A 22,629-nucleotide genomic window follows, 5' to 3' on the forward strand; every position below is an offset into this window, starting at 1 on the left:
TCTGTATTACATACTATGCTCACATGGGTGTGTTTGATGGTTAATATACAGCTTATGATTCTCTTTTTCTTAACACTGATCTACAAATGTTTGTTGCTTTTGTTTTTTAGACTATATGGTTACACATTTGATTTAGTTTAGATTTTTGGTAGTTGGGTAAGGACGTCGAAATATTTGAATTATGTTTTGAAATGTAGTTCTTCAATTTCTTAAATAGGCTTTTAGGTTTGTATGTTTTATTATTCAATAGAAAGCTCTAGCAACATTGTTTTTATTGATTGCAGGGATGTTAAAAAAATTCAATGACCCGAAAAAATTGATCAACTCAATCCAATTCATATGGTTTAGTTTAGGTTGGATTCAAATAAGTACAAATTTTATGGGTTGGTCCATAGGTTGATTCATATGGCCACATCCTTGTGATATAATTATATATATACACTTACTTATTTTAATTTATTTTTTCCCTTTATTCTTTTAGATAATTTATTCTCTAACCACTTCTAAAAGTAAATTTTAATACTTTAGAAGAAAAAAAATTCGTAATATAAATTGAAATTGAGTTGTTAATCTTAATTTAATATATAAAAATAAGTAAATAAAATTTATACATATGAAGCTTTTACTTATTTTAGAACAAAAATTTAAATAAATGATTCGAGTAACTCGAATTAACCAAACTCAAATATGTTTCATGGTTGAGTTAGATTGGGTTGAGTTCATTATTTAATAAAGGTTATTTCGGTTGAATAAACTTACAACCCAAACATTTGATTGGATTCAAAAAGTATTTCAATCCAATTCAACTCAATCCACGAACATCTTAATTTATTGTGTCTACTCTAATTTATCTTTTGATTTTTTTGTCAAAATATGATGTTTTAAGTAAAAAAAAAATGCTACTACAGTCGCGTTTCAAACCATAGGTTAAATTGAGGAAAATACTTGAAAATTGACAACATGAAAATTTTTGATAAATTATAACTCAATCGTCATACAAGTGATCTAATGATCATGAGATATGTAGTTCAAATCCCTCTACCTCATTTTATATTAAAAAAAAAAAAAAGTCGCTCTTCCCTCTTCCCTTCTCTCCAAGTTAACGAGGGTAATGTATTTTTAAGCATCAATTTATATCATTAAACATTATGATTGTATCGATTAAAACCCTTAACTAATAAATTTTTAGTCTATTAGTGTAGAGCAATACTTGGATTGTAAAATGGTCACTTGGGTGGGTTGCACAAAAATAGATAGGTGTAGCTTTAGATCACTTAGCTTTTTTTTTTATTTTTTTAAATCAATTTATATACCCTTGGTTGGGATTTTTTTTAAGTCGTCAATGCATCAATTCTAATGTCTATTTTGTTAATCCTACATTCGAAATACAGGCTTATAAGAATTGATAATGTAATTGATAATTGATGTATCGACAATTTTCAAAGGTAATCTTAATAAAAGATCGCAATGAATTCATTTACGACAATTTGAAAGTTCTACTTTTATTGAAACAATTATAAGTCTTTCACGATATTTTCTAAATAAAATAAAAATAATAAATATAAATTAATATACTTACAAAATCTTTAAATCGATAGAATTAGAATACGTGTTTGTTTATTAAAGGTGTAATAGGAGGTCACGGGATAGCTGTGAATCTTTTTCTGATTTTCAAAATGCAAAAACTTGCGTTGGCTTTTTGTCAAATAACATTAACAACTGGCTTTTGTTCTTTTTAAATAACACAATTGCTTCCTTTTCAATTCAAAACTGTTGTCCTTTTTATTATTATTAATTAAATTTTAAAATACACAACAATCAACTTCATTTCTGGTATAGAACTTGATAAATTAATTGCTCTTCATGCTCCAAATTTTTCTAACTAAAAGCTTCTATATCAAGTTCTATTTTTTTCTTTTTAATTATTAATTGCCAAAGCTGTATTTCAATACTGATTTACATCCTTTCATTTTAGGTAAATTTAGATATAATATTTAAAACAAAAACGTATTGTCAACATAAACATAACTTAATTGACATGAACTTTATATTAACTTTGATGTCTGACGTTTGATCTCCCACGTCATATATTGTCAAAAATAAATAAGTAAATGAATCTATTGATTTCACAAGTTCAATTAATTCAATTTAACGGCTTGTAATAGGTCTTTAAAAAATCATTTGACATAAAATAAAATTAGTGTTCCGTTAATTTCTTTTTTGATCTTGAAAAAGCAAGGTGTTTAATCAATTAATACTTAAATTGTTGTCATTAATCATAAGCGAAGTAGGAATTCTATTTCAATTATTCTTATATTGATATTTAATATCTAACTCATTTTAAAATCATCTAAAATCTTATATGACTTAAATTGCAACTTGCAATTATTTTTGTTTAATATAAATTATTTGATAAAAGTTAAAAAAAAAAAAAAAAACTATCATTTTTGTTGTAAGAAGTTTAGACTTTGTACCAATTTAGCCTCTATGTTAGAAATCTGACAATCAAGTCCCTAGGTTGGATATATGTTTTAAAACTATTTAAAAAAATTAAAATAAACTACACAATTCAAATTAATTAACCTTTTGTTGTTTCATTCTATTCTTTTTTTAATACAATTATTTTTATTCTTTAAAAATCTTTCATAAGAATTATTTTCGTCATGTACAAGTACAAGTATAAGGGAATTTCAATAATACTAAACCAGTAAATGCGAAACATTGTTGAAAATTGTTTTACCTTAACAATTAAAATAAAATTTGTTGAGAAATTAGAAGGAAAACTTAAATAATTGCAAGAAAATAATTAGTACAACGACTAAAAAATTATTAAACTAATTAAATTATATTTAATGAATAAGTCAACTAATCAATTTCCTATTAACGAACATTATAATAAATGGCTGGAAAAAAAACCAAAGCAGTAAGTAGAAAGCCAATACATTAATTATTATTATTATTGTTTTCTTTTATTCCTTTGTAACGACTAGGAAAATGTAAAATATAATATTTACAAACAATTTCATTTTTTCATTTTTTTATTTACCAGGAGGGTCAAAATAATTTGTATTTTGAAATGATACAATATTCAGAGATGAATTATATTATTTCCTACCCTTAATTAATGTGCTTCTTTCAAGCCCTTCAATGTTGTCAATATGACTTTTCCAGTATCAGCCATGAACTTCCGTACCGAAACGGCGGCGCCCAGTGCCGGAGCCGGCGACAGTGCCGGTGCTGTAATGGGTGTCGGAATCGCCGCCGGTGCAGTCTGTTCTTCAGCCAAAACTTTCAACATCTGATATTTTCTTGTCAATCCCACAACTTTTCTACTCATTTCAATCCCTCCATTTTTCCCATCTGCCCAAACAGAAAAATAAGCTCATAAATCGACACAAAAGCTCTAGAAATGGAAATATTGGCCTTCATCTATACAACAAATTAAAAAAAAAAAAAAAATCTTTTGTTTACGCCACCGAAATCAGGTTTCTTGTTTCTAAAATTCTTACGAGCATAAATAAAGAAGTTATTTATCAAAAATTAACTTCCAAATAAAAAGTTGTTTTTCAAAGACTAAAATTTGATGAAAACAAAAGAAAGGAGCAATGACTATCAAACTCATTGCTATTTTTTCTTTTCTCCAAATGAAAAAAAAAAAAAAAAAAAAAAAAAAAAGTTAGAAACAATGGCCAAATATTGTTACTTTTTGCTATTTCAAAACGAGATCGTTACTAAATGAGATATTTACCTGTAGATTTGAATGAGAGCGACGACGGTTTTGAATTATCGGAGAGAAAAACGAGAGCGGGAGTGAGAATGGTGAGAAGAGACCAGAAGAAAAAGATTAAGACATAAGCTCGAGGGGTCATTTGTTGTTGGGAGAAGGCAGAGGACAGCAGGTTAAGGGAATATCTTTTGTTTTAAAGCCAAAGGCAAAGGTATATTTTGGAGTTGGTAGTGGCAATGGAAATCCCTATTTGTATTAGCTGGCCATGTTTATGTAACCAATTTATTTTTAATTAATCTATCTATTGTTCCATTCCATTCCAATTCAATTATTTTTAATTCATATAAGAAGTCAAGTTAGTTGAGAACTAGTTGTTGTGAAGGTTGTTATCACTACTTCTAGGGGTTTTACTTCTAGGCACAAGTGGGGATTGATAATCAGAATTATTTCAAAAACTGCTTAATAAAATAGTTGAAAATGAAACTGTTCATTAATTTCAAATTGTAAATATGTCCTCTCTCTTCAATATCAGAGAAGTTTTGCTATATTTTAGCTTCAACCATATGAACTTCAACTATAAGTTCATGTTGTTATACTAAAATCACTACTAGATGTTGGTTTGGTTGAGTGATTATTATGGAAATGTACTTGCAAAGGTGTGTTTTTTTTTTTTAAGCAAAGGAGGTTTGTTTAAGTTTCCTATTAAAAGAGAATTCCTGATTTTACAAACATCTTTTCTAGTTTTCAAGTTGTTCTTCTAAGCATTGCTATATCTTGCCTCCAATTGTACTTTTATTTTTTTGTTTTCTTCTCGTTCTTTCAATATTTATTGAGATAAATATATTTTGGTACTTCGTTAAACTATGCTCAAGTTTGTACTTAATCCAACTAACCAACCATAAGTAGCCTAAATTAAAGATAAATAAAATATAATTGAAACTTCTACAAGTTTAAAAAAGAACTATAATATAATCTTGAAACTAAGACTTAATCTTAAAGATGATTAAAATTTAGATCTGTTGTCACCTGCACCCTTATTTAATTAAATAAAATAAAGGTTCATAAGCACGCCTAGATTCACAATTAAGCAGGCAATACTCAAACCTTGGAGAGCTCAAAGGCCAGTTCCATGTCTTCTTTATCATGGTAGACGGTAGTATGAAAAATTTTAAGAATTCGTGGAGTTCACACAATAAATAATAGTATGTACTAACATAGTACTAAAATTCCTCTTAAAAAAGGAAGATTGAGAAGTTATTTAACATCTCAGCAAAGTTCACTTTGCCAAGAGCAGAAGAAAATTGGCAAGAAAATCGGAACCCAACTAATATTAATTGGACATTTCATTTTTCCCCAACAGAAAAAAAGAAAAAAAAAAGAAATTAAGATACAAAAAAAGAAAAAAATTATAAGCCATATTCTATAGTAATAGAGCCTAAGAATCCTAGACAAAACAAACACAAGAAGAAAAACAAAGTATAGGATGATGGATTGTGGTCAACACAGAATTGAGAAAAACCTATTACAATATCCATATTACCACCACAACACCATAAGCTGTTTCTCTTCAACCAGTGTCCTGAATTCGTACTTGTCTGATAAGCAAGTGCTTGTTTAGGAAAAACTGAAAGAAGAGTTCGAATGCTGCACGCTTTCATTTCTGTCTACTACTAACCAGAGGGGAATGATGAAACTTAGTCTCTTGAAACGCCACTGCTACTTGCAGAAGACCTCTTTCCTGTATACCTCTGCCACAAAGACAAAGGAAAAAAGTTACATAGTTACAATATTTGAAACCACCCTACAGAATTAACACTACCCTCTCTCTCTCTCTCTCTCTCTTTCAGTGTTTTGCCTTGAGAATGGGAAGGATATCTTTCACTCTTAACCCCTCCTTCCTAATGACCATTGGATATAGCTTCTGAATGCCTTCTGTGACAGTAACTTATCTTTCAAACATCTAATGGATTAAACCATTAGTCACATTATTCTAGCCCTTCTAATGGTTTCTCTCAGGGATGGGTGTTAAACGACTATTAGACAACAGGATAAGTTCTCTCTCTGGGAGAGGTGTCTCTCAGTATTTTTGCTCTGGGGTGGGAGTACATGGCTACTCTCTCTATTGCTTTTTCCCTGTTGACGGCCAAGTTTTCCATCTGGAGGGGTATTTTCTCTGTACTTTTGACATGTTCTATGACTATTAGCCAAGTTCTCGATGCCTAACCTGTTTTCCAATGCTGAAAGGAATATATTTGTATTTGATCATGTGCATGATTTGGCGCTTCATTGTCAGGACAAATAGAACAATCCAATAGCAAAGAAGAATGGGCCAGAAAACCGGAACATCAAAGAGTGAGAAGAAGGTCATGAGGAATGCAATACAAAAGGCTTTGGTGATGGCGTACCTGAAAATTAGAAAGGAAAAAAAAACGTTTAACGGTCCACGAAGTCCATACTCAATTAAATGATATCAGTATAATCTGATACTGGACATTCACTCCAACCTCGTACAATGATAAGGATTTGCTATAATTTGACACTTGAAAATTCTAAGAATCCACCAGAATCATCAAAGCCAGCCAGCATATAATGCTGCACAACTCACTAAATCTAATACAGTAATACTAATACTTCACAATTCAATGAATGTCCATCCTCAAGAAATGCCAAGTGTCTGAAATAAGGATGTCAATTGACAAGAAAAAACGTGTCAACCACCGAAATCATTAGATTCACCCCATCTCCATGCAATGACAAGTTTTAGCAACATGTTTACACTTGCCAAGGAACAACTTACACATTACACTCTACAAGTAACTATACAAAACCATGATCCATTGATGCACATTCCGCCCAGAAAAAGGTTAATTTGGATATAGATATACCTTCCCAACATAGAGCCTGTAATTTATATGACCATATAAAAACAAATTCAATTTTTCCTAGCTGTGTAAGATATCTATAAATCGAGGGTGAGGTCATTGGAACATAGTCTGATATAATTGTCTGCATTCCGATTACAACATCTCGAAACAAAGAGCAGAGAGAAGAATACCAAAAGCTGCACCACATGATAGTTTTTAGCAATGAAATATATTCAATTATTGCAGCCAGAACAAAAATTACTTGATAATTAGCCAAATTCCACAAGTAAACGAAATCAAATCCCCAAATAAAATAACTAAAGTAGCTAATGGAAAGAGGAATACCAAAATTTGAACTCCGGAAGTCGACGTATGAAGGGCCTAAACTCATCAGACCCTTTAGTAGGCAAGGAAGCTCCATCCAAGACATCGAGCTCAGGATCAACCTTGGGCGATAGAAACCCAATCAAGAGATTCAAAATATAGATTCCCAATCCATAGGAGACAACATAAAACCCTTGAACATAGAAAACACGCAACACATAAATTGCTGCAACAAGAAGGGTTCCCAACCACCTCTGGACCGGGTGAGGAGTGGATCGATCCAAGTAATACTGAAATGCTCTGGCAAAGTCGTTTCTCCACTTAGCCAGAGGTGCTACTGCAGAGGCCGCGTCGCCCCCAACTCCTTCCATAAAAACTTATCCCCTGTAAAAGGAACGGCATTAGGTTAAGAGAACACGATCAATCTAATCTATTGTGGATCTAATCTACTGTTTCCAAGCATTTGACATTTTACATAACCAGAAACGAAATGGGAGTAATTCGAAGCATAAATCAATCGAAGTAGGAAAGCAGTTGGGCAATAATAACAGAAATCAAACACTAAATTGAAGAAGTAGGGTTCAGAAAAGGAATTGAAAAAGTAGAAGAAAGCGAAACCTAACCTTGAAAAACCGAAAAGGGAAGTGGAAGAACGATAGATGGAAGAATTGAGAACGAATTTGGGAAGACGATGAATGAAGCCGATTTTCGTTGCCTCGTTTTTCAATCGCTTTGATTTTTCTTTTCTTGTTTCTACTATGAATCCGTGTTTTTGCTTTGCCTCGTTTTGAACCAAAATATTATTTCCCCAATTGTTTTTATTTTTATTTTTCCCATTATCATTTATCTCTCTCCCCCCACGCCTCTCATTTCAATACGGGAAAAAATACGTTTAAATACCTAAATTTTGGGTTTAATTATTATTTAATATATTCAAAATGGTGAATTTTTTAGTTTAATTTTAATTTAGTTTAAAATTTTTAAATGTTACATTTTAATATTTATTGGAATTTTGTTCCTTCCTAAATTTTAAGATTTATATTTATAATCTTAATTTTTTTATTAAATACTCATTTTCCGTCTTTAATATTAATATCTATTACTTAATTTTTTTCAAATTTAAAATTAATTACGTTTCTCTCTTTTCAATTACTATTAAAAGTAATTTTAAATATTCACTTTATAATTATATCAAACTAATTAATAAATATTAACGTCAAAGACTGAGATGAATATTCAGTGAAAAAATTAAAATTAAAAGTATAAATTTTGAAATTTATAGACTAAATTGAAACAAAAATATAAAATTGAAATACAAATTTGTAATATTTTGAAACATATATGGATTAAATTTGAGTTTTTTTTCCTTTTTTCTTTCTTTTTGTTTTCTTATATTTTTATTGTATTAAAAAATAATATATTTTATAAATTATCTAATATAGTTAATGATAATTATACAAAAATTATAACAAACATATTTATAACTTTTTCATTCTAAACAGATTTGTAAATTAATTAATAATAATTAACAATTGAATAAAATATTTAGTTAGTAAATAGTAATTATGAATACTTGATTGTCCATAAATATGGGACAAATTTAGGAGAAAATTTATCGAGTCATTAAATGAAGTAATTTGTCATCTAATCTACACCAACACTTAACGATCCAATCACTATTCTTTTAGTTTAGAGTTGAGTCAGTGATCATTTAGAATCATTATGTAAATTTGAGAGACTAAAGTGTATCTTTTAAAATTTTACCAAATAGACATCAACTCAAAACTTGAGAACTAAAAATACATTTTGTCTATATATATATATATATGAAATTGAAGCTCTATCTCCAAATTTGATAGTACAAGTTTTATGTCTATTAAGATATACTCATTTTTTTTCAATTCATTTTATTTATTTGATCACTATTAATATTATATAAACATGTCATTTTATATTATACTAAATTGGAAAATAAAACCATTCCTAAAAAAAAAAAAAAAACCCCCAAATTTGTTAAGAAATTCGAAAACTCACCCTCATTTAAAATTTGAAATTATAAACCTACGTTACACAACATCAAACAATAATTCACTTATATTTCAAAAACAAAACAAAAATCCACAACTTTTTGTTGAGTTAATTTCTTTTTTGAAAAATGTTTTATTTATTGAATTCAAATAATATCATAATGGAACAAATTATAAAGGATCCAAATTTCAAATCTACAATCTTCCGAGGATTTCTTTTTCCCTCTAGAGAAGTTAAAAGATATTTTTAAGGCTTCTAAACTCGTGTAGGCTTCCTGTAAAAAAAATTGTAGTATATAGAAATATGAAAATGTTTTAACACTTCACTTAATAGTGTACGTATTCCCTTTAAAATTTTCATACAACTTTAGAACATGAATTCGTTTCACTTGATCTTTAATTCCTAAAATTCATACTTAAATTATCAAATCATAGGTCCATAGCCCTAAAATATGAAATTCACTCAACAAATACTAAACCCATATGCATACAAATTGGTAGCATTCACAAGGTTTCAAAATCAATGTAATGTTTGATTCAAAATACACAGCTAAAAAACACAAGAACACAGCGACTCTGATTTGTGAGAATCTGAAAAAGAACCTGGCCGCCTTTTGTGCTAGAAAACCAAGGTTAATATAAAAGAAGAAGAAGAAGAAAAAAAAGAGAGGGGAAAAAACCGAGTCTATGATCAATCCTTGGAATCTATAAGTTGATATTATAAGGAATTTCTTAAGTCCCGGTTGATATCATTTAGTTTTTGAAAAATGATAATACGTAAATAAAGAAAAATATCTATCAATATAACACCATTTAAAAATAAGGGTAATTACAATTGGTAGCATTTTTAGGGATAATAACCAAGTGTATAATATCATTTTGAAAAATTGCAAAAATATAGCAAAGTCTATCAGCGATAGACTTGTATCGTTGATAAACTCTTACTGATGATATGGTCTATCACTGATAGACTCTACTAAGAGCGTACATGGGTTGGTTGGGTTGGCAACCCAAAAGATCCAAATAAAGTTGGGTTGGATTATCGAGTTATAACTTATTTTTTATAATTGATTTAAAATACATAAATTTATCTACAACACATTACTCATAATTAAAATCTCATAAAATTCAAAGGTTAAATACCAAATATCTATAAAATTTATTATAAACTATAAACAAAGATAAACATCATAACAATTTTAAAAGAAAAAATATTAATTTTTTTTTTTAAAAAAAAAGTAGTCAAGCTTTAATCAAAGAGAAATACATAAATTCATTTTATTATTGTATATGTAATTTGCATAGGGTTGAGTCAACATGATTTTTATTTTAGTCAACCTTAGACTCAATCCGACCCAACAGATATAGAAAAGTTCAATCTAACCCAACCCAACCCTTATAGTTTGGGTTGGGTTGTTCGGGTTGTTGGATTTTTTGAACACTCCTAACTCCTACCAATAATATGGTCTATCACTGATAGATTATCTAAATTTTACCATATTTATAATTTTTTTATATTATATTATATCTACTAATACTTTAGCTCTAATGTTATATTTAAAAATATCTTTAAAAATAATTATATATATGACAAATGTTGACCAACAACCTTTTAATTTTCTTTTCATTTTTCGTATTTGCCTTTCTCAATTCCTCTTCCTTTTCTTTCCTTTGTTTCTTTTTCTTCTCCTTTCCCTCGTGTTCTCCATTCTTTTTTTTTCTTTTTTTATTTGTTTTTTCTCCTCTCCTGTTATGTGTTTTTCATTCCTTTTTTTCTTTCCTTTTTTTTTCTGTTTCATTTGACTTCAATTTTTTGTTGTTTTTTATTGCTTACTTTTTACTTTTTTTTTTCTTTTTTCATTGTTGATTTTGATTTTCTATATTCAAATTTTTCATTGTTAATTTTGATTTTCTATCTTCAATTTTTTCATTGTTAGTTTTTTATTGCTTACTCATACTTTTTAATTAAAAAAAAAATTGAGAAAGTTAGGTTTCAAACGGAGGAATTAAAAGAAATATTTTTCTCAATTTTTGAAATTTTAGATCTTTTTTAGAAACGAAACGAGAAATGGGAACTTAGAAACGAAACCATTTTTTTAATACTTTAAAAGTATGAAATTTAAACTTCTATCACTGATATCAGTAAGAGACATGGTCTATTGGTGATAAGTTTCCTATCACTGAAAAACGACGTGAATCAATAATATAACTTAGGTAGATATCGTAATATTTGTGTATCGGTAATATCAATTATCAGTGATATTAATGATATAACTTATATAGATATTAGTCATATAAATGTATCAGTGATATCGAACTTAGATAGATATCAGTAATAGAAGTCTATTAGTGATCAAAGTCTATTATTGATAGTCATAATAAAAGTTTCTCAATAATGGTCACTGATAGTTTTAGGTGTTAATCTTTCAAAATTGATCGCTACTAATGAAAGTCTATCAGTGATAGCCACAAATATTTTCTATCATTGATAGCTTAATCTTAGATGATTTTCTTTCACAGTTAATATCCACATAAGAAGTTTATGGCCAACTTAGTAAATTAAATTAATAAAGTTGAATCTCATACTAAAGTGTAAGTGTGATGCCTAAAAGTTATCATTAATAGCATGTTCTTAGTGACAGAAGCTATCACCGCTAACTATGATATAAGTGATATCAGTGATATCGATGATAAAACTTAGGTGATATCCATATATCGATCATATCAATGATATTTAAAGCCGGCTGTATTTGATGAAAGTCTCTCATTGATAGTCATAGCTAAAAGCTATCGGTGATAGTCATTGATAGAAGCTATCAATGATAGTGTAATGACTCGACTCCCTAAGACTCAAGCTAGGCCGTTACTAGCATGCATGGAAGTTAACATGACATTCTTTTTATAGTGAAATAAATGCTAATTAAATAAGGTAACTAAAATGATTTGCATTAAATTCAAATATTTAAACTCAAATGATAGGGTACCCATAAACCATAACGGAAACAAATAAGTCTGAAAACAAAACTTAAATAGTAGTTTCAAATCTCAAAACTAAAAAATTTAAAACATAAAAGAAATATTAAAATATGACCGGAAGCATTTAAACTGGTCCAGTGGCTCGATCACGAATTCCGTTTGTCAATCGTTAGTGCATCTTTACCTTTACCTGAAACAACAACATAAAAATGGATAAGTATAAAATATTCAGTAAGTAACCCCACTACTAGGGTCAGACTAGGCATCTATGTCCTCTAGATGCCTACCTCTAGTGGAACATAAAAACTCTTCTAGTCTTCATGGTACTCATACATGAATAACTGATTTTTATCCCACTGTAGTTAGATATACCCACTACCTCTAGTAAGTCCCATAGGACCATCAACCTCTAGTGAATCCTGAAGGATAACACCACCTCTAGTGAATTTTGAAAGAACATAACCTCTAGTGAATCCCGAAGGATAACACCACCTCTAGTGAATCCCGAAGGAAACACAACCTCTAACGAATCCCGAAGGATAACACTACCTCTAGTGAATCCCGTGAAAGAACTCTTATCAAAGAGAGAAACTATGAGCGGAAGATTGTTCTAAATTCATTGTGACAGAATTACAAGCATTCACAAACATACAAACTAGTTATGCATCTTTAACAAAATTACGACATGCTTTAGAAATTAAATACAAAAAGAGTGAGAGACTTACCTTTGAAGAACTTTTCTTCCATAGACCACTCACTCTCGCGAAGACTTTGGACAACAAAATCTCGCTCTTGCCCAAATCGTCTACCCAGTCGTCCAGTAGTCACGAACAAACTTCTCCACGAATAAGTAAGCTCTCGGACACCACCATTTAGTAACCTTGGTATTCTCAGAATGAGAATCCAGGAGGTGTGGGCTCTATTGGATTTGGTAGAGGGAAAGAGGAAACTACGATCGCACTATATGACCAAGAAAGTGGGAAAAGGATACTGTCTATCGTATAGACTGTGGTGCTTGATCGTTTAGTAAAAGTCAGCAGGTACACAATCGTTTAGGAAATCAGGCGTGATCGCTTACATGATCGTTTAATGAAACTTCTAGCCACGTGATCGTTTATTAAAATGTTACACGGTCGTTTAGAGAATGGCACATGTACACGATCATTTAGACAAACACTTGAAGGCTGTCGTATAGTCTCTCGTGAGTTAAACGATTGGCTGTGTACTTAATGAAGCGATCCTTACAAAATGAAAACATTTTTCATTTTATCCTTTAGTTATGAAAATTGAATACAACCTCCCACTGTCATGCACAGTTAAAGGAGAAACCACCTACAATTATCTCATAATTGTTTTAATTATAAATTAATATAATAACTAATTTATCATATTATATTTATAACCTATGGTTTTAATATCACATCATATGTAACATTTAAACCATAGTTCTTTTCTCCTTTACTTGATATAAATCATATTTATATCATTTTCCTCCAGGTATGTATCTCATACATCATATCAACTATTGTCAAGGTTGATGCCTTAATTTCTCATATCCTGTAGTTTGTAAACAGTTTGTATGAACGCTTGTGTTGTCAATATATGATATTTACTTCACATCTTATATTTTTGCTCAGTTGTTTGTTTTATTTGCTTTACCACAAATCAATAAACATGAAATTCTGGGTTATCTGTATGTGACTTAAGCATGTATGTGGTGACATACAAGTGGATCATGTCTTGAGTGATAACCCAAATGGTCTGTAGTATATGGATATAAGAGGGAAACCTTATCCTAGTAACGCTATGGATGCGGCCCGCTTTGTAGAATGGTCATAAGTATTGTGACTTGTCACAGATGGTCTGATCCTGATCATTCGTGTTGGGGACATGCGAGCGGGGGCGTCCTATACAAAGAGTTTGTATAAGACCTGACCACGAAGTGTTAACGTCTCGTTATATAACACCGTTCATGATAGAGACTTCACTTCACTAGGATGACCATACGTAATATGACCTCAATCCTAAGTGAGTTGGGAACTCTTGCCATTAAGTGCGGTCCTTTGATTTGTATGGGTGCGAGTGGTCAGGTCGTCGATTCAAACTTACCATTTTAGGGATTCGTCTGATTTGGGACCTGGGAACTCAGCTATACAAGATGGAATTCACTTCTTCCCCGAGGCAGGGGTAAGTAGATAGATAGCTCCCTTAAAGGTTGATTCCGGAGCTTGAACGATGTGGCGTCACACACCTTCTCTTGGCCTGAGAGGTGTTCACACATAGTTGAACTATGTTTTATTGTTCATTAGAGAAATCAAGGGTACTTAAGGAGTGGGATGCAACTCTAGGGGCAAAACAGTAATTTGGTCCAGTTGTACTTACGAGTATCTGTGAAGGGTCATCGTACTCATGATTGGTTATATTCGATGGGCATAGAAAATATCTGTGGTAAGAAGAGTTTAGCTGTTGGTCTTTAGTGGAATGTCTGACAGTTAACGAATGGTGGATCTCGTGACTAAAGAGTTTAGTCAGCTATTCACGGACCGTTGGAGCTTCGAGCCACATGTCCATTAGGTCCCCTGGGTAGCTTGGATAAAGTCGAGGACCTGTGTTTGGGTTAATTTGAAATGTTCAAATTGACAAGAGGAAGTTCGATTATATATGATATAATTGGCTAGATGTATGAGATATATTATTTTAGAGGAAATTAGATATAAATATGATTTATATCAAGTAGAGGAGAAAATACTATAGTAGATATGTGATATCAAACTATAGGTTAAAAATATAATATGATTATATTTATTAATATTTTAATTGGTTAATTATATGATAATTAACCCAAAAATCACGTTTGGACGTGGGTTAGTGGGGCAGCGTCAGTTATTGTAACCGATGAAATAAAAATGAAATTGTTTCATTTTGAATCGTTCGTTCAATTCCCTGTCCAAGAGAAATTAGAGAGAGCGCGCTGGTAAAAAGAAAACGATCGCTTAAGAAAATCGAGAGCCTATACGATGTTGCTCTGCGTCTAAACGATCATCCACCTCGCGCCTAAATGATCGCATACTAGTTCCTATAGATCGCATAGCTTTCCTAAACAATCGTAGTGTGTGCCAAGGTTGCTAAATGATCATATGCCATTTCCTAAATGATCGTTCAATAAAACCTAAACGATCGTTCAGTAAAACCTACATGATCGTGTAGTGTCTCCTAAACGATAAGCATCATGCTATGCGATAGTGCCTTTTTCCCTCCTACTTGCTTATTGCCTACACGATCTGGTCTTCCTCCTTCCTCTACCAAATTCACCAAAGACCATGCTTTGGGTTCTTATTCCGAGAATACTCGGGGCTCTTTTTTGGTGGTGTCGTCCCCGCGACATTCGTGTTCGTGCGATTGTTGTGCTACTATATACTTTAGACTCTTATGGTCAGTGAATACATGACAATGTTCACCAAACAAGTAATGTCTCCATAATTTTAGAGCTAACACCACTGTTGCCAACTCTAAGTCATGCGTAGGGTAGTTACATTCATGCTTTTTTAACTGACGAGAAGTATATGCCACTACCTTTCCTTCCTACATCAGCACACATCCTAATCCTTGTCGGGATGCATCACAATAAACCTTAAAACTCTTTACTGGGTGTAGGTAAAGTTAACATTGGTGCTGACACTAACCTCTGTTTCAACTTTTGGAAACTGTGCTCGCATTCTGGCGACCACTCAAACTTCGCATATTTTCTGATCAGGTTTGTCAATGGTATAGCTATCTTAGAAAAGCCCTCCATGAATCTTCTATAATAATCTGCTAAACCCAGAAAACTGCGTACCTCTATTATAGTCATGGGTCGTTCCCAATTAACTATCGCTTCTTTCTTTTGGGAATCTACACTAACTCCATCAGCTGAAACTATATGCCCAAGAAATACAACTTGATTTAACCAAAAATCACACTTACTAAACTTGGCATATAACTTCCTTTCTCTTAGCATTTGCATCACTAATCTCAGATGTTCCTTTTGCTTCTCTGCACTACTAGAATATACTATAGATCATTTTGACTATTTACTTGAACATGATCTATTTTTATGTCTCCATATAAAGTTCAAGTAATCAGGTAATAGTCAAGGGACTTTTAGGTTTATTGGATTTCTAATAAGAAAAACATCTATTCAATAACAACTTATTGAATTTTCAGAATAAGTTCTATTGTTTATGAACCACGAGTTTTAGGACATAAAACTCAACAAACTCCCACTTGGACTAAAACTCCAGTGGTAACTTATATATCCAATATATAAGATTGAGTTTCTGAGTTTTATAGAGAACTACAATAAACTAGGGTATCACATACCCATGGTTTATCCTTTGGTAACCCATACCCAATATTTCTCCCATTTGCCCTAGGTTATTAACCTTGTAATCCTAGTTTTACTAGGTGATTCTCAAACACTTTAGCTGAGAGAATCATTATAAACATGTTAGTGTAAAATAGGCTTTTAATAAACTATATGGGAAATGCATCTAATTCTCAATAATGACCAGGAAGTCATACCTTCCTCCCACTACATTGAGGTACTCTCAACTATTTGAGTAAGACGCATCTGACCTGTCTTAACAAGTCTTTGTTAACAGTCAGATCTAGAAATCTTTATATTTTCATCTAGCCATTTTTAAATATCTGAATATTTGCAAATGGATCTTAACAATTTGATTTTTAACAGGAGTTGCTACATAATTTCTAGAAATAAATATTTCATTTACAACAAAAATATGTAAATATGTTCTTTACAAGATCACAAAAGCAAGTAAGATCAAGCAACAACATCTCCCACTGGTCAAGCTGAGTAAGCGGTCCTCAGGAACTAGTTTGCCAGTTTAGCTTTCTCTGCTCTCTTCTTAGCAAGGTATTGAGGGTAGTTTCTCTTCCAGTGCCATTCTTCATTGTAGTGGAAACACTTCCCTTTGTCTGCATCGTTTTTCTTGCTTTTCTTGCCAGCGAGTTTCTTCTTCCTTTCCCTTTGTCCTTCTTTGTAGGAATACTCTTACTCTGTGAAGAGGAGGCAACATCAAGCTTGAAGGACATTCCTCTCTTTTCAACAGTAGCAACATTTACTTCTGATTCCAGACCTTTAGTTCTCAACATAGTTTAGAAAGCTTGTAGCCCATTCAATAGAGTAGTCAAGTTATATTCAATTTTATTCATGAGTGTATTTGTACATAATTGCAGAAAACTCTTCGGAAGAGATTCTAGAATAAAACTGACTTGACTTCAATCGTCAACAATAGCGTCGTTTACTTCTGCCATATTAAAGTGGACCATCATGTCTAGGACATATTCACGAATGGAGGCCCCCTCTTTCATGTGGTTGTTGTAAACGTACTTGATAGCATCATGCCTCAGGGTGAAGGACGATTGTCCAAACATCCCTCGTAGAGATTCCATAATCTCTTTAGCAGTATCCATATCCTCATGTTTCTTTGCCAAAGCATCAGATAAGTTGGCGAGGATATAAGCACGGCTTTATCATTTACCCTGATCCATCTATCATATGCATCCCGAGTAGTTTGGGTTCGGTTTGGAGCGGTTCGAGTGGTCTGGAAGCGGTTCAGAAGCTATTTTGTAATAATTATACTTTTGTTTGCTTGTTTATGCCAAAACTAAAACCATATCAGTCTGTGTTTAATTATTTATGCATTTGATGTATGTTATAATTAAATAAATCTTGTATATGCATACTATATGCCATTTAGGTTTAAAATCTCACCATAGGAAGCATGTTACATGCATTGAAAGTATGTTATAATTTGTTATAATATATAGTATGCATGTTAGAGTTTCTTGTATTTAATATAAGTGTTATATTAAATAGTGAATGTCTTTATGAATGTGGTGGATGTTTAGTATGTCTAAAGTTTTATAAGTTGTTATAAAATTGGGTCAGACGTTTAAAATCCATAACAAAGTACAGCTGCATGCTCACGTAGGTTGACCACTTGTTTTAATAGTTAAAACTTGTAAAACTCGGGTTACAAACTCAATTGGTCTATAATCCTATCTAAGGCTGGGGGTACTAAAGTTGATGGTCTACAGAACAACTCTTACCTGGGGATTATGGCCGAATTATTGAGCATTGTTAGCTGGTTTTATGAGCATACGTGAGCGATGTGGGGTAATAAAATGGTTTATCACCTAGACATCGCAGGTTAAAATCCAATTATAAGCGTTATACTTGGATAAACCACATAGACTTAGGGTAGTTTGTTTAGCCGAAATGAACCTAAGTATAAATTTATCCAATTAATAGAACACTTCAGTGGCAGTTAATAAATTTTATATGATAAAGTTATTAGAAAACTTCAGTGGGAGATTAATAACATATACAATACATTATTTTTAGCTCTCACATCCCTAAGAATTCACAATCCAGATTTAAGCGGCATTTTGTGTCACCTTGGAAGTGACCTCCATTCGGAAAATATTTTTTTAGCATAAATCTAGATTTTGGTGAATAAGGGGAAGTAGTTCAAACATAAGTCTATTATATGATATATAGATTTCAACTACCATGTCTCCATAATAGTTCACACCGTGAGATTCATATGACGTTTCTTGTCACCCTGGAAGTAACTTCCATTCAGAAAGTGTTTGTATGAGTCAATAACAAGGTGAACAGAGGAAGTTATTTATAGTAAATGGGTGAAGGTTATGTGTCAATATATCCTGTGTCTCTTCCGTTAGTTTGGACCGTGAGATTCCTATGTTGCGTTTGCTGATTTGCTTTAGGCGGCCCTTGCTAGTCGTTTAACGACGGCTATTCCTTCGGAGGGTTGTAACATAGGATTCAGAACAACTCAAACTCCAGAAATGGATAGGATTTCTTAGGTCCATTCCTAACCTTGACTTTCCATTTCGGTAGCATAGTTGGGGCCAACCTCTAACGTCTGAAAACGTAGTGTTACACTTACAGAATTATTAAGAGTGTTAGTAATTTCTGACCGAAAATGGTAACTAAACGACTATAGGAATAAGAGTTATTCCAAAGATACTGTTTGGTAAAAATTGTTTACTTTAGTGAAGGAGTATCTGACTGTCCCTCGGTAGTACGTATTCTGACTCACTAAAGTATCATTGCAAATAAATAATGGTTATGGGTACATTATTACTTTTTGCTAAAACTTGATTTTGGATTTAGTTACAATTTGCTAATTAGAATTTGTTTAAATTTTATCAGCATGTCAAATTCTTCTAGAATACTCACTTCCGAGTTAAATAACAGTAAAATCAAATCAACAAATAAATTACTAGCTGTTGATTACACCAAAAGAGTTTTAATAGAGGATTGTACTCTATTTCCTAACTCATCTAAAGTTTTGAATAATATAGATGAGAATGCAAATTTCGAACAACAAGATAAATATGATTTACTTGTTATCGAAGCGTGTTTAGTGGAAAACGATAAAATCTGGATAATTGATTCGGGTGCCGCTAATCAGGTTTATACTATCTCACAGGAAACAAGTTCCTAGAGACAGTTGACAAAAGGTGAAACAATCTTTAAGGTAGGGACTTGGGAGGTTGTTTAAGCTAAAGCAATGGGAGATATGAAGTTATTTATAGGATATACGTACATTTATTTGAAAAATGTGTATTACATTCCTTTTATGAAAAGGAATCTAATATCTATCTCTTGTTTGCTAAAACAAAATTACAAAGTTTATTTCGAAAATGATGAAGTGTTCATCAATACAAGAAGTAAATAGATTTGCTTTGTAAAATTAGAAAATAACTTGTATATGTTAAAACCGATTGAGGTTAAAGCCGTATTGAACATAGAGATGTTTAAAACTACTGAGACTCACAAGAAAATGAAAATTTCTCCAAATGTTTATCTTTGGCACTTGAGACTGGGTCACATAAATCTCAACAGGATTGAGAGATTGGTTAAGAACAGTGATCTAAATAAGTTAGAAGACAGTTCATTACCCTTGTGAATCCTGTCTTGAGGGTAAAATGATAAAAAGATCTTTTCTCTGGAAAAGGTCTTAGAGCCAAAGAACCCTTAGAGCTGATACACTCAGACCTTTGTGGGCCTCTAAATGTTAGAGCGAAAGGAGGGTATGAATATTTCATCAGCTTTATAGATGATTATTCCAGGTATGGGCATATTTACCTAATGCACCAAAAGTCTGAAACTTTTGAAAAGTTCAAAGAGTATAAGGTTGAGTTTGAAAACCAATTAGGTAAAAAGATTAAAACACTTCGATCAGATCGAGGTGGTGAGTATATGGACTTAGAATTTCATAACTATTTGATAGAACATGGAATCCAGTCTCAACTCATAGCCTCTGACACATCTCAACAAAACAGTGTGGCAGAAAGGAGAAACAGAACCTTGTTGGACAAGGTTCGTTCCATGGTGATTTACGCTTAGTTACCAAATTCTTTTTGGGGACATGCAGTTGGAAATACAATGTATATTTTGAACATGGTTCCCTCGAAAAGTGTTTCTAAAACACCTTACAAGCTCTGGAGAGGACGTAAAGGAAATTTACATCACTTCAGAATTTGAGGTTACCTAGCACATGTGTTGGTGCAAAATCCTAAGAAGTTAGAACGTTGTTCAAAAGTATGCCTATTTGTAGGCTACCCGAAAGAAACAAAAGGTGGTTTCTTTTACGATCCTCAGGAAGATAAGGTATTTGTATCAACAAATGCAACCTTCCTAGAGGAAGACCATATGAAGAATCATAAACCTCGTAGTAAGCTAGTAATAGAAGAAATGTCCAGAGAAACGAAAAATGTATCAACAAGAGTTGTTGATAGAGCAGGTCCATCAATAAGAGTTGTTGATGAAACTGGTATTTCACATCCTTCTCAAGAGTTGAGAATGCCTCGTCATAGTGGGAGGGTTGTGCAATAGCTTGGCTGGTACATGGATTTGACTTAAGCTCAAGTCATCATTCCAGATGATGGCTTAGAGGATCCATTGTCTTTCAACCAAGCAATGAATGATGTGGATAAAGACTAATGGATTAAAGCCATGGACCTTGAAATGAAATCTATGTATTTCAATTATGTCTGAAATCTTATAGATCAACCTGAAGGGGTAAAATCCATCGATTGCAAATGGATCTACAAGAGAAAACGAGATTAAGTTGGTAAGGTACAGACCTACAAAGCAAGACTTGTGGCAAAAGGTTTACCCAAAAGGGGGGGGGAGAGGGGAGAGGAGACTATGAAGAAACTTTCTCTCTGGTTGCCATGATAAAGTCAATTAGAATACTCTTGTCTATAGTTACATTTTATGATTATGAAATATAGCAAATGGATGTCAAGACAACTTTTCTGAATGGCTATCTTGAAGAGAATATCTATATGTCTCAACCAGAAGGGTTTATTCAATAGGATCAAGAGCAAAAGGTTTGTAAACTTAATCAATCCATTTATGGGTTGAAACAAGCATCTAGATCCTGGAATATAATATTTGACACTGCGATCAAATCTTATGGCTTTGAACAAAATGTTGACGAACCCTGTGTATATAAGAAAATCGTTAACAAAACTGTCGCGTTTCTGGTGTTGTATGTTGATGATATTCTACTCATTGGGAATGAGGTAGAATTTCTAGCTGACGTTAAGAGATGGTTGGCTTCACAATTCCAAATGAAAGATTTGGGAGAAGCACAGTATGTTCTTGGAATCCAAATAGTTCGGAATCGCAAGAACATAACATTAGCATTATCTCAAGCATCTTATATAGACAAGATGTTGTCTAGGTATAAAATACAAAATTCCAAGAAAGGATTGTTACCTTTCAGATATGAAATTCACCTGTCTAAGGAACAAAGTCCTAAGACACCTCAAGGGGTTGAGAAGATGAATCGAATTCCATATGCATCGGCAGTAGGGAGTTTAATGTCTGCAATGTTGTGTACTTGTCCCGATATATGCTATGCCGTAGGAATAGTCAACAGATTTCAGTCCAATCCTGGATATGATCATTGGACTGCTGTTAAGAACATTCTCAGGTATCTTCGAAGAACGAGAGATTATATGCTTGTGTATGGTGCTAAGGATCTGATCCTTATTAAATACATTGATTCTTACTTCCAAAACCGATATTAATTCGAGGAAATCAACTTCGAGGTCAGTATTCACTCTAAATGGAGGAGCAGTTGTATGGAGAAGCATCAAGCAGAGTTGTATTGCTGACTCCACAATGGAAGCTGAGTATGTAGCTGCAAGTGAAGCAACAAAAGAAGCAGTATGGCTCAGAAAGTTCTTGACTGACCTGGAAGTAGTTTCTAATATGCATCTGCCTGTCACTCTTTATTGTGACAACAGTGGAGCAGTTGCAAATTCAAAGGAACCACGAAGCCATAAAAGAGGAAAGCACATCGATGAAAGTACCATCTCATCAGGGAGATGTACACAGAGGAGACGTAATTGTCACCTAGATTGCTTCATAGGACAACTTAGATGATCCATTTACAAAGGCCCTCTCGACTAAAGTGTTCAAAGGTCACCTAGTTGTTGGCTTTTTGACCCTTAATCTCAAATTAATTAATTTTAATTAATTAATTCATCAATGTTTTGATGATAACAAACTCAATTTTTAATTACTAAAAATCTTAGTATTTTAATATGTCCATAGCGTAGAGCTCGGAACAACAATTCCAATATCTCTTGAATCACTCAAATC

The 22,629-nt window shown here is 32.3% G+C and overlaps 2 protein-coding genes across 2 annotated transcripts; both read right to left on the reverse strand.

Moving 5' to 3' along the window:
* Window positions 1-2,924: 2,924 nt before the first annotated feature.
* LOC150029947 (uncharacterized) lies at window positions 2,925-4,002 on the reverse strand. The gene is made up of 2 exons (XM_090310230.1): window positions 3,749-4,002; window positions 2,925-3,360 (listed from the first exon to the last, which is right to left on the reverse strand). The coding sequence occupies exons 1-2, from the start codon at window positions 3,867-3,869 to the stop codon at window positions 3,122-3,124; spliced, it is 360 nt and encodes a 119-aa protein (XP_090166356.1). The 5' UTR covers window positions 3,870-4,002; the 3' UTR covers window positions 2,925-3,121.
* A 1,026-nt stretch (window positions 4,003-5,028) lies between these two features.
* On the reverse strand, window positions 5,029-7,783 carry LOC150029948 (protein RER1B-like). The gene is made up of 4 exons (XM_090310229.1): window positions 7,539-7,783; window positions 6,937-7,299; window positions 5,952-6,132; window positions 5,029-5,475 (listed from the first exon to the last, which is right to left on the reverse strand). Exons 2-4 carry the CDS (start codon window positions 7,284-7,286, stop codon window positions 5,422-5,424), a joined length of 585 nt encoding a protein of 194 aa, XP_090166355.1. The 5' UTR covers window positions 7,287-7,299; window positions 7,539-7,783; the 3' UTR covers window positions 5,029-5,421.
* Window positions 7,784-22,629: the final 14,846 nt, after the last annotated feature.

This window comes from Benincasa hispida, unplaced genomic scaffold (assembly GCF_027475165.1).
Source record: "Benincasa hispida cultivar pf3 unplaced genomic scaffold, pf3_genome.v1.1 HicScf779, whole genome shotgun sequence".
NCBI classification, from domain to species: domain Eukaryota; kingdom Viridiplantae; phylum Streptophyta; class Magnoliopsida; order Cucurbitales; family Cucurbitaceae; genus Benincasa; species Benincasa hispida.